The sequence below is a fragment of the Phoca vitulina genome, unplaced genomic scaffold (genome assembly GCF_004348235.1).
Source record: "Phoca vitulina isolate PV1807 unplaced genomic scaffold, GSC_HSeal_1.0 scaffold10, whole genome shotgun sequence".
Taxonomy (NCBI): Eukaryota; Metazoa; Chordata; class Mammalia; order Carnivora; family Phocidae; genus Phoca; species Phoca vitulina.
Genome location: NW_022589713.1, coordinates 8079524 through 8093133, shown reverse-complemented (window position 1 = coordinate 8093133; position 13610 = coordinate 8079524). Strand labels below are relative to the sequence as shown.

Genomic DNA, 13610 nt, shown 5'->3' with positions numbered 1-13610 from the left:
GAGGGGAGGCCGAGACCGCCGCCGCCGCCGCCCGCGGGGTGGCTCCCCCTGTAAGGGGAGGACCGAACCGGCTTTCCCCTCCCCCGGAGCGGGTTTCCGCCAGAGACAGTCGACATGTCCCTGGGGCTGAGCTCCGGCTAAAGCCGGGGAGGGGGCCGCCCGCCCGCGCCGCAGCTCCGCCGCCCGCCCGCGGGACCTTCAGCCAGCCCCAGCCCGCGGCTCCTGGCTGAATCAGGAATCCCCGGCGCCAGACTCGCCACTCCTTCCCCTTCTTCCCTCAGCGTCCGGGAGCCCAGAGCTGACGCCGGCACTGGCCTGAGGAGCCCGAGCGGGGCAGCACCGCCCCTCACGCCAACGCCGCCGCCGCCGCCGCCACCGCCACCTCCACCTCCTCCTCCCCTTCGCCCTCCCACTCCCACCCCCAGCCAAGGCCTGCTGACCGCGCCGAGCGCCGAGCTAGACTGACCACGGCGGCCCCGGAGACGGGAGGAGGAAGCAGGCGGCCCGCCCCTGGGATCGCGCTCGCGCTCGCGCCGCCGCTGAGGGGATTGAATTGAGGCGCCGCGGCTGCGGGAGGCGAAAAGGAAGGAGGAGCCGCCGCGCGAGTGCGACGGGGGCAGAGCCGTAGAGATCGACTCAGAAGGAAACGGGGAGGAGGATGTCTCACAGAGCGGCCAGCGTCCGGATCAGCCAGTGACTCTTAACAGCGGCGGGCCTCAGACCCCAGCGCGGACTCGGACTTTGTCTTTGGGGGCCCCTGCTCTGCCCTTCCTGGTTTCCGGCAAGATCGCAGAGGAGCCGGCGTGCCTCTCTGCCCTCCAGCCTTCCTCACCATGTCCAAGATGCCGGCCAAGAAGAAGAGCTGCTTCCAGATCACTAGTGTCACCACGGCTCAGGTGGCCACTAGCATCACCGAGGACACTGAGAGCCTGGACGACCCGGACGAGTCACGTACAGAGGACGTCTCCTCCGAAATATTCGACGTTTCTCGGGCCACGGATTATGGCCCTGAGGAGGTCTGCGAGCGCAGCTCCTCCGAAGAGACACTCAACAATGTTGGGGATGCAGAGACTCCCGGGACCGTCTCTCCAAACCTCCTCCTGGACGGGCAGCTGGCGGCCGCGGCGGCTGCTCCCGCCAACGGAGGAGGAGCCCTTTCGGCCCGGAGCGTGGCTGGGGCGCTGGCCAGTACCCTGGCGGCGGCCGCCACCTCGGCCCCCTCTCCGGGAGCACCCGGCGCCCCCCCGGTCACGGGCTCGTCTGCCGGGCCAGGGACCGCAGCCCCATCACAGCCCCCCACCACTTGTAGTTCCCGTTTTCGCGTGATCAAGCTGGACCACGGGAGCGGGGAGCCCTACCGCCGCGGCCGATGGACGTGTATGGAATACTATGAGCGGGATTCAGACAGCAGCGTCCTGACCAGGTCTGGGGATTGCATTAGGCACAGCAATACTTTTGACCAGACTGCGGAGCGGGACAGCGGCCTGGGCGCCACCGGAGGGTCGGTGGTGGTGGTGGTGGCCTCCATGCAGGGGGCGCACGGGCCCGACTCGGGAACTGACAGTTCCTTGACTGCTGTGTCACAGCTACCCCCGTCGGAGAAAATGAGCCAGCCCGCCCCGGCCCAGCCGCAGAGTTTTGGCGTTGGGCAGCCACAGCCACCGCCGCCCGTAGGTGGGGCTGTGGTTCAAAGCGCGGCTCCAGTGCCGCCGTTCCCGGGAGCCGCGGCCGGGCCTCAGCAAATGATGGCAGCCCCGCAGCCAAGCCAGCCCCAGGGAACCGGCCCCGGCGTCCTCCCGCAGGGGCCCAATGGACAGGGGCTGCCGCTGACGAATGTAACCCTGACGCAGCCCGGCGTGCCCCTGCCGCAGCAGCCGGGCCCCGCCGTCGGCGCTCCTACGACGCAGCCGCTCCAGCCGTTCGCGTACCCTCAGCTACCGCCTGGGCATTTGCTGCCAGTCCAGCCCGCGGGTCAGAGTGAGTACCTACAGCAGCACGTGGCCGGCCTGCAGCCGCCAAGCCCCGCGCAGCCCTCGTCCACCGGCGCCGGAGCGAGCCTCGCCACGGCTGCCAGCCTTCCCGTGGGCACCGGCCCGAATGCCTCCTCGGTGGGTGCGCAGATAATGGGCGTGTCTTCCTTGCCCAGTGAAGCTGTGGCCCCGGGGCCGGGACCCGCGCCAGGCGGACAGGCCGCGCCTGGTCAGCCGGCCGGAGTGCCCTTGGCTGCTGTGGGATGCGCCGTGCCGCCGGGCCTGGTCCCCCCTGGGACCGGGCAGCCCCAGTCCGTGCCTCCGCCGCAGATGGGTGGCAGTGGTGCGCCGTCAGCCGTGCCTGGCGGCCCCCACGCCGTGCTGCCCGGAGTTCCAAACGTGCCTGCAGCCGTGCCCGCTCCAAGCGTGCCTAGTGTGTCTACCACTTCTGTTACTATGCCAAATGTACCCGCGCCTCTGGTCCAGTCGCAGCAGCTGAGCAGCCATACGCCAGTCAGCAGGAGCAGCAGCATAATCCAGCATGTTGGGCTGCCCTTAGCGCAAGGCACACCCAGTGCACCAACAAGTCTACCACAGTCTGAGCTAAGCCAGTTTCAGACTCAGACCCAACCTTTAGTCGGGCATGTTGACGATACTAGAAGAAAATCAGAACCCCTACCTCAACCACCACTTTCTCTCATTGCTGAAAATAAGCCTGTTGTGAAGCCTCCTGTTGCAGATGCCCTGGCAAACCCCCTTCAGTTAACGCCTATGAACAGTCTCGCCACCTCTGTATTCAGCATAGCTATTCCTGTTGATGGTGATGAAGACAGGTATGGAAATCTTACTTAAAATATTTGATAGGAGTGCTTGACCAAACATTGTAGTTTAGAATGCAACTTAAGAGTTCTTTTTTCACTTTGAGGCCCTTAGCGTTTTTAAATTTAGTTTGTGTTTAGTAAGTTTAGTTTGTGTTTAGTAAGATTAATTTGTCAGTTCTTGAAAATGCATTCGTTTAGATTGCTAATATAAAGGTGTAATGAGAGAATTGGTCTTGTCACAGTCATTTAAAAGCACTGAATTGGATAAGGACACAACATTTGTTCATTCAAAAAAGGTGGATTTAAGCTTAATTCTCTCGATTTACAGGTGGTAACTAGTAGATTATGCCCCACAGGATTGTCCTTTTCTTAGGTAACAATCGCACTTGAACCCTTACGGCAGAGAGTTTTGTCAGTGTGAGTTTGGAGACTAAGACATAAAATCAGAAGTTTCCCATTCTGCAAAACCAGAGGTCCTCTATAGTAGGGAAAGATCCATGTAAGGAATCTCCTCCAGTGTATCTGCAAAGGCTGGAGAGAGAATGGTGAAATGTCAAGTCTGGCTTTGAAGATCATATCGTCCTCCAGCCTTTTAAATAAAAGAACATGGAAGGTCAGGAGGCTTCCCAGTGACTTCGTTAAGATCCTTTTTTTTTTTTTTTTTTTTGAAGTAAAAAGTGTATTGGAAAGATGTTATCTTCCATCAGTAGTTTTTTAACTGTGGAAAGGGAGGTATGAAGTAAGACTCTTTGACAGTAGTAAAAGCTACAGTTCTTGAAATTAGAGTAATTTTATAGTAAAAGTGTTAACAGTTGTCAACAATTGGCTCCCTCTATTTAAGGGATGCTTTTTTAATGGTTTAAGTGAAAATTGGTGTATTGCCATTACCAGTTGTACAACAGTTGATGTTTGGTTATGGTTCAGTGAGGATTTTTAAGTGGTTTTCAGGAACTGTCACAGGAAAATTTGACATATTGCAAATTTTTAAAAACCAACTTGTTACAAAGCTTTAAAATTACATTTAAAAATTACAGAGAAAGTTTCAGGTACTTCACAGGCATTTATTTGCTGGGTTTTTTGTTTTGAGCGAGGTTAATTTTAGATGTGTTAAAAGATAATTTTATGGATTTCTAGAATAATTGGTATGTAGAACCATGAGATCTGTTGAAGGTTTTTTTTCTGTTTCTTCTGAGTTCCTTCACATTCTTTTCTTAACTTTTCATTTCTAATTAGCCTTGTATTTTTGTTATATACTTCTGTTGGTTTGAAAAATGCTCACTGAAATCATCTCCTCTGCTTTTTGTAATTCAAAGTTCATATTTTTTTGTAGGTGACTTGCTTGTTGGGAGTCTTTCTTCCATTTGAGAACTCTTAGAGAATACCACGTGTCCATAAGTGAGCTCAGCTAGCTAGTCATTGAGAAATTTTATATGGATGGGTCTACCAAGTAAAGAAATTGATTCCACAAGCCATTCAGAAAAATCCCTCTTTACATCTCGCATATTTCACTTTTCACACATAGCGGCACACCTGAAATGCAGATTGTTTATTTATCTTTTGTAAGAGGCAACAGGTATCTTCCCTTTTCTAGCTGCCAGAAGCCAATTTTTTCTGATGGGTTGGTAAATAACCATTTGCTTGCCTCTCTGTTCCTGTTGTATATTGCCTCCATATTTCAAGAAATGATGAGTGGTTTCCCAAACCACACCCGCCTCCTTGTAAAACACATGCCCGTCTATGAATGAAGAATGTATTTTTCTCTCCTCTTCACAACTCTTTCAGTTTACAAAATAGGCAGTTACATTCCCCAGAACTTAAATATAATGATGTGGCATGGAGCAGACAGATCCATTGACAAATGGAAACTCTGGGATGTATTCTTTAGGGTACGACCTCAAAAATAAAATTATTTATCCTCTTTATTAAAAGGTTAATAATTTTAAGAATTTATTTCGTAAGGTTAATGAGCTACAGATACTACCGCATCTGTTCTTATCAATTGGCAATAGTTAATCCAGTGCAGGGGTTTTGATGTGTGTGCAGTCCTATATTAAATATGGTCCTTCCCTCCCCCACCCAGTCTTCTAAAATCTGCATTACTTACCAATGTGCATTTCTAATTTTTGTTATAGTCTTTCATTGGTTTTTAATTTAACATGCTAGTTTTCAAGATGTAATCTTACACATTTGACTATTTTGTCACTGGACCAACACACCTGGTGAAGGAATAAATCCATTAAGTAGAAATAGTGTTTTGTTTTGTTTTTGTTTTTAATGGAAAGCCTTTGTGAAAGAGGGCATTTTAAATTGTATGCTTGAAATTAAATAACACAATTTTTCTAGGCATATGTTTAAATTACTAAGATGACTATTTTTGAGGAAACTGTACCAACAAAAATCATACTTTTTATATGGTGATTTGGGGTTGCCTTCTTAAATTAAAATCTGCATACAATTTTAGTTGCAGTCATTCAAATGCAAAATAAAACATTGGAGTGAGAGGTTTTGAGTAATTATGACTTTAACTTTGTGAATAGGTTGAAAATTTCAGATCCTAAAAATTTGTAAACAGTTTGCTTTTTTTTTAAAGTTAATATGTTAGTAAACATAGTCTAGTTCTTTGAGAAAAGGAAGGAAAATGGAAGATTAACAAAAATGATTGAGGTTCTTTAGTTTGTATATTAAAAACCCTATCTGTGGTTTTGGCTCCATTACCTTTTACAAAGCTTCATTTTGAGACTTATTTATTTTGAAAGAAGACTTATAAATACATTTTAATAATATACCTATAAAAGGGCTGACGGTTATATATAGAAAGCAAGAAAATGTTTTAAAGTTCAGTTAACACTGCCTGTTGACTCTATACTATTAATTGCCATAAAGTTTATATATTCTAGCCTTTCTCACTGGAAAGGCTTATAGTCGATGATTCTTCAAACCGATTTTGTGTAAACTGGAGATATAATAATGGTTGAAAATATAGTTCATAAAAAGCCACTTTTATACTGAAAGTTTAAAAATTTGTTTAAATTCCGACACACTTAACAGACTCCTTTTTGGTAAATGGGGAGAGGTGCAAAATATTACTGGCCCTTTTGGAAAGGGAACACAGTACAGATCGTTTTCCACAGATAGCTGACCAATGTGAACTCTGTAGGCCACATTCCAGGAACTCTTATGAATGGCTGCAATTGTGAACTGTCAGCTACAACCAAAAGATTGTTGAAAACCTGATTGTAAGGATCCCTTAGTGGCAGATATCTTTGTATCTTGTTAATGGTTTTATTTGTGTAGTTTGCTAATGACTACTGGTTAAGTATTACAAATTGTGAATGTTAAGTGGTGTATCCTGGTATGTGCTATAAATACACAAATTTTGTTTGTACAAATATATATATATGTATGTATATATATATCTCTCAAATATACACACACATACTTGGGCAGGTTTTTTTAACTTGATGGTTAAGTGAGAAGATTATGTAAATGTATATTAAGAGATAGAACTGTCACTCTTACCTTTATTGTAAAATCTATAGATACTCATTAGAGCTCTAAAAGTCTCACTGCATTTAGTCTTTACAAATGAAAGCTCCTTAGTTGAATCTGTATTTCTTGGGAGCTTATGTTTCTTTATCGATACTGAATTGTGGAGGTAATTTTGCCCTTCCAGCTTTACAGTTGACGTTTAAATCACACACTACATATTATCCTATGTACTCTTACCAAGGATTTTATAATCAAAGTGTGAAATCCTCTGTATGAATGACATTATTATTTAGTATAAAAACTGATAATTGATGGATTCATCAGAGTGCCAGGCTGATTACTAAAATATACTTTAGTCATAAACATGGCTCTAAGTAAAGGAAATTATCATAGATTTCCAAAAGATGGATGGCGCCTTTTTTTTTTTTTTTTTTTTTAACAGTGCCATATATATTGTTCAGAATTTTGTATGAACTAAATTCTATAGGCTGAACATTGGTAACCTTTAGTAAACATAAGGGCTTATATGTGTGTGGGTAAGACACATTCTATGTTAGTAACACTATCTTTTCCTTGTAGGGGAAGTAGGGTATCTTGAACTAAATTGCTTTTATGAGAAGTCATTTTTTTATAGTACTGATACTGTGGTGTATATGTTTTCTACTTCCTGAGAATAAGTGTAATGTTAATCTGTTCTTTGAGAATTCTGATAGCACTAATTTGGAAATAGTAAAATGTGATAGTGGATTTATGGATCTGGTACTTGCTAATTTGGAATAGAGTTTAGTCTTTCTGTGCACCAGAAGAGATTGGAAGTAGTCATGCACTTTAGTGTTCTAGTAACAAAGAGCACCCCCAACAATCAGATGGTAAAGAAACCAAAATTAGTCTCTTTATTGAGGAATGATTGTTAGGGGAGTATAAAAAGATCTTGACTTTTCTTACCTAAAATAGCAGAAGTTGGGGCAGGGGGAGGTAGAGGGTGATGGCAGATAACCAAGACAGAAAAACATACAGTGAAATGATATGAAATATGGTTTCAGAAGGAATAGGAATACTTGTTACTAGTGAAGAAAAGGCATCTAATTCCTTTTTTAAATAATTGTTTTAGACCAGTATGTATTTCCTTTTTGAACAGATACTGTTTATTTCTTAACTGCATTACTCTTTAAATATTCTTTAAGTATGAGGAAGAGAGGGTTTATAAAAACAGATTTGTCTGGTTAAATGTAGCCTGAATGATGATGTTCCCTAAGTAATTTCTTACTAATGGGAAGAACAGATTTCTAATTTTAAAAACCTTAATAGTTAACAGTATTTAAGGGGTATGTGTAGCAAAATTCCTGAATTGGAATAAATCTCTTAACTTAGTTCTTTATACTAAACCAAGTGGACTTGTGATTTGAGGCTGCTCTTTTATATGGTGTAATAAAATTACTGTATCCACAAAGAATGTGCATACCTGAATCATTGGTATAATTTGGGTCTGTCCCACAGCAATTCTTGAACATACCAAATGACTCAATATTTGTGACATTCTTAATCTGGCATGGTTTAGGGCAAAAACCCCTCCGTAAAGATTTAAGAACAGTAACCAATTCATATCATTCCTGTACATCATTACGTGACTTTCATAATATATTTTAATGTATACATTTCAAATTTGGCTGGTAATATTAAGAATATATTAATCTGCTTTTATCTCTAAAAAGTATATTCATAATTTCTGCTTTTAAATCAGGTGAATTAAATTGCGTGCATGCTTCTCTGGATTGCTTACCTCTCACATTTAAAGCCCAAAATTAGAGTTCAGTATTTAGTTTTATTTCTTTGTACTGAACTAACATTTGTTAAAAAGAATGAACTCTCATTAAGTTATACATTTATATGTGATGGTTACGTGAAAATTCTGCACATCACTGAGTAATAATTTTAATAGTGTTTACCTAGAACATGGACTATTAGTGCCTTGCTAATTGGAGTAAGCAAGACAAATAAGTGAAGTCTGAATGTTAAATTACTTAAAGCCTCCTTTCCTCATAAGCTTTCACTAAAATTTGATGAAGAATATTAATATATAGAAGAGAAACTGTAATTAATGTGTTAATTATTGTAAATAATGCTGGTGTGTTTTAAATGTTATTTTTAATGTGTTAGGCAATCCCTCTTCATTATTAAACAAGAAAATTGTTTAATCTGTGAATGAAAGATACCCAAAGCAAAGTTTAAAACCAACTAGTTTCTAAAGGAGAATTAGAATTAAGTTTTACTAAATAGTTTTGTAAGTTAATCTGAAACCCATCCTTGCTTCGTATTTGGTCTACCTAGCTTTTGAAAACAAAACAAAAACAAAAAAGGAGAGGGAGGCTCTTGGTCAAATAAAATCAGTAGTGTGCTTAATTATGTATTAGCATATTATATGAATGACCATTACAGACAGTGGAGTTGGATATGCCTGGGCTGAAATCCCAACTGTGCTGCATACTTGAGGCATTTGACCTTCAGGTGGTTATTTAGCCTTATAAGCCCCTTGTTTCCCCATATGAAAAATGGGGATAATACCTGTGTTGGAAAGTTTGAGAGGATTAAATGAGGTATGCAAATAATTTGTAAACAGTCCATATATAATATGTATGGCAAGCATACATTACAGAAATGTTAGTATTTCATTGTCCACAAACTGTTCTCCCAAATCACACCTTATCATGCTATAAATCATACCAAGAGTCTTCAGTTTTGATCTGAAAGTGTAATTACATGGTATATGGATGTAATAAGAGAAAGGGAGACATTGTTTTAGGCCAGAAAAGTCATGATGTTGTAAAACATATAGCAGTTGGGTTCTAATCCTGGCTTTTCTACCACTTAATTTCTTTAGTTAAGTCTTTCAACTTATCTCAGTTTTCCTCATTTTAATGTTAGAATTTGAGACTTGGTCAGATTTTTAAGGTTCCCTGTGTATGACTCGATACATTTAGACATGTTTCATAAGAGAGCTGCCAAGTTAAACCTTCCTGCCACCAGACTATCATGTGACAAAAAACAAAACAAAGCAAAAACGAAGCTTGCCAGATACTCATCAAGTAGGTTGAATACCCAAGAAAACATTTAAAGTGACAGTATGTCAGTCATTCAACTTTCTTTGTGTTCTCTGAATAGTAAGTTCTGGAATACAGAAAAAAGACTATCCTACCCTCCCAAGATCTCAGATTATATGAAAATAATTATCAAATGTATACTTTCATATACATTATAGACTATGATGGAGTAAAATAAAAGGTACTAATTGGAACAGCTTAGGACATAAGGTCAGATTTGGTATGGGGAGGAAATGGACTGATTTCTATTTAAAATTAATTTATTATCTGCATAGGTAATACGTTTATACAGTTCTAAATATATGAGTATAAGCTGAAAGCCTCTCTGCACCTCTCTCCTCCAGCCACCCAATTTCTGTCCTCAGCATCAACCCATTATTACTTGTGCATTCTTCTGAAGCTAACTCTTGGTCTGAATCTTAAAAGGGGTCACCGTTAAGAGAAAAGGATGATTTTCTGAGTAGAGGAGAATGGCAGTTTGTGTAACAGTGTGGAAGAATGAGATGTCAGATTTGGGAAATGATGTGATTAATTTGACAGGAACCAGAGTAAAGGGCTTAAATGTCATGGTGAGAAATTGAGATTTTTTTTTTTATCAGAAGTTTATGGTTGCTGTTAAAGGTGTTTCTTGAAGCTTTTATTGTTAAAGTAGTATGTATCTTGGAACCATTTCAGTACCCTTTTCAGTGATTATTGTATTTTTAATTAAAATCTTGCGATAAAGTTGTGTAATAAGGAAATCCTGGGGGAGCTCTGAGTCCCAGAAGTCAGAATTCTTATCCAATGGAATGTACTAAATAGCTTGGTATATACCTAGCTCTAAGTTAAATATTCTGTTTGCCTCAATATTACCTTAATAATGATGAAATATTTGGTGTATGTTAAGATACTCTACTAAAAGTTGATTTTTATATAGCATGATTTGGAAACTGTAATCCTATATTAAACAACAAACCAAGCTTAATTTTGTCAGGCTTTATGTATGCATAATCTCATTTGAGCTTTTCCGCAACTGTAAGGAAGTGTTCCTCCCCTTTTTATGGATTAAGGAAACTGAGGCTTTGAGGATTTGAATCACATAGTTACTGAGTAACATAACATATATTCAGACTTAGGCCTTCTGACTCCAAAGCCAGTGCTCTTGGGTATTTCCAGAGTTAGTTTTGTTTTATTAATTTGCTGACTATAAGACAGGAGGAAGGAAAAGCCTACTGTAGCTACTGATCTGTTGTGTTGTAACCCTTTACCTAAAGGATATTTTTAATCATTTTAAATCCTTAGATAATAATGTTGGAGATGGCCCTTGTTCCTCTGCTTATTGTGTTTCCCTGGTTTCTATTTAGAGATTGCTAAAGTTGAGTTTTGACGTAAGGGAAGAAAGTATTTGCTGAGTTCAAGGCTCATGTACCTCATCCTTTAAGCTTCAACAATTTTCATAGCTTAGTTTTGAGGTGTAGTATATGTATGTTTTTCCTCTCTGTTACAGTTACCCTACAAAGATAGTATCTTACCAAAGCAGGTCAATGTATGTCACATTTGAGTCACTCTGTGATGTACTACTTTCATGTACTTAGAAATTAATAGGACGGGTTATTTAGTATATAAAGTCAGGAGGAAGAGGATATGTTTTGTTCATTGGTTTTGAAAAATGTCCACAACATGTGCCCTCCTTAATAAAAAGAAAAATGTCCACAGATGGGAAAACAGCATTTTCAGAAAATTCAGAATAAACCACACCTCAGTCTCCCTAAGAAGTGCTTTGTTGGCTTTATATTTAGATTAGTAGTTAACATTGACATCAAATACGTTATTAGAAAACTGGTTTCAAAATTTTATTTCTTGGGCAGAAGAGAATTTGTGACCAAAGTTGCATAAAATTCAGTACTTCTTTCTAATAAATTTTTAATGATGTCAGTTGCGACTTGGTGCCTTCAGATTACATAGACTATATAACCTTGAAATGATCTCCATTAACGGTGTTTTCCTTGGGCTATTAATTTCCTCAATTTTATGCCATTCCAAAACAGAAGTCTTTGATGATCAAGCCCTTCATTGTTTACAAATGGCTCTTTTGAAGTTCTTGATCAGCTAGGTTTTACAGACTTCTTTAATCTATACCTGTTAATCAATATTTTGAGGCTAATTGTTGCTATTTGCTAAAAATTCCTCAAGTTTATGGAAGGCATCCCTGCTGAAGTATTCGAGAAACCAAAAATGTCATATTTTATAAGCCTGTCTAAATGTTTATCCTTGGAATCTAGACTATTTAAATTTTTCCAGAGTACATAGATTGTATTACTCCATATGGCTTCTTCATTTTGAATGTATGTAGAAAGTGATTCACTGCCAGCTTTTGCAACCTAAGTGTATTTGTTCTGACATGTTCTGAAGACTTTAGGTCCATTTATAGTATTTTATTTCATAGGTTCCTTTTTTGCCCCAAGATACACAACTAACTGCAGATATGTTCTTTTTTCACTTCTACATTTGACTTATGAGAAACATTTCATTTTTAGAGTCTGTGCTGTAAAAATGCTAGAATCTCATAACTTAAAGTCATATGATTTCATTTAAAACCCAATTTATTTGGCATATGAATTTGATTCAAATTAAATATGTATGTATGTATTTTTCCAAAGTCAGAGGATCTGAAGTTTTTTTAAAGAATGTCATCCTTATAAATATATTGTAACTCTTTAATGAATTTTAAATTCCAGACTTGCAGAATAACCTCTAGGTTTACTCTTTGTTGTTCTCTCATATTTACTACTTTCCTCTTTGAGTCACTCTGTTTTAAATCCAAGGTCTCCAAACCTGTGTGAAAAGCAAACTTGTCCCCATATGGTCCTGGGTAAGCCTGGTTTAAAAAAAAAAAAAAGCCAATCGATTTTCTTCAGTTGGTTCAGTTGACTTTCATTTAAATTGATAGACTGATTTCCAAGTACAGTGAAAAAAAGGGCCTGCCAAATATATCTTGAGAGGATACAAGCTGTTAAATAAACAGTAGTTAACAGCCTCTTAATCCTTGATATTAGCAGGTCTAATCAATATATTTGATTACCTTGGACCTAGTCTAGAGAAAAATAGAGAAAGGGTTAAAAGCATAGAAAGGAGTTAAAGTAGGTAGAGCAAAGAGAAGTACGTATACTGAAGATGCCAATTAATCAAATAGTTGCTTTGGTGACACTCTGGCATCTAGTGTCTGTCTGCCTTTCCTAATTTTGGATCATCTAAGAGGTACCTAGTGGTTAAAATAAAAAATGCATTTTGTATTTTTAAAAAATTCAGTAGGTATTAAGACAATGAGTCTTAATCTGAATTTTGAAATCATGGAATTCTGTTGAGTATTTGTTTTGCTTGTTGATCATTGATATTTGATTGCTATTCCAGTAGAATTTGGAAATAGTTTTCTTACTGTATTAGTAATATGGTAGGGACTCTCTTAAGGTGCTTGTGAGGGTCTCAGAATTGCCATGTTGTATTTGAACTTCATTTTGGTGATAAAATAATAGCTATTATTTATTGACCATAGACTGTATATATATAAAGAGCTTTATATATAGTCTCAGTTCCTTAACCACTCTGCAAGGCTAGATCATAATATCACCATTTAACTGATAAAGAGACCTAGAGAGGTTAAAATTGAACTCCACTATATGTTTAGCATAGTAGTTTAAAAGGATAAACTCTAGGACCAGATTGTTACCTACTAGCTCTGTGACATCAGGCAAATTACTTCTCTCTGACCCATTTTCTTATTGGTGAGATAGGAATAATAACACCTACCTCTTAGGGTTGTTGTAGAATTGCGTTAATAAATGTAAAACACTCAGAATAGTGCCTGGTATGTAATACGTACTTAGGTTCTTAGCTTGCTGTTACTCTGCTACAGCGTGGGTCAAGGATTTTAGAGGTGATACGACAAGTTTTTGTTAGCTCCCTAATGTACAGGTTGGGGTTGGGGAAACTACGGGAATATTCTGAGGTAGAGGGGGAGCTATTAGCAGAGTTGTCAAAAGTTTAAGTAGTCCCCTAAGAAACCACTGCAGAGATGTGAGGTGAATAGTGCATGCTGGGAGCTCGCCAGGATGAGCCCATCAGTTAAGATTCTGTGGTTATAGCCCTAGGGAATGTGTGTCCAGGGAATGGTAGAAATAGAGAGTAATTAAGGTGTGGAAGCTCTTACCCCTTAAAGGGGCACTATACTAATGCAAGAAATTAGAAAGCTGCCA

The 13610-nt window shown here is 40.4% G+C and overlaps 1 protein-coding gene across 3 annotated transcripts in view; it reads left to right on the top strand.

Moving 5' to 3' along the window:
- The first annotated feature begins 218 nt into the window (after positions 1 to 218).
- The window catches only part of TSC22D2 (TSC22 domain family member 2), a 54338-nt gene continuing 40946 nt past the window's right edge, over positions 219 to 13610 (top strand). For all 3 annotated transcript variants that reach the window (XM_032408459.1, XM_032408458.1, XM_032408461.1), the window contains exon 1: positions 219 to 2803. In XM_032408459.1, coding sequence (XP_032264350.1) covers positions 834 to 2803 — 1970 coding nt within the window. In that variant the 5' untranslated portion in view covers positions 219 to 833. The remainder of the gene's footprint in view (positions 2804 to 13610) is intronic.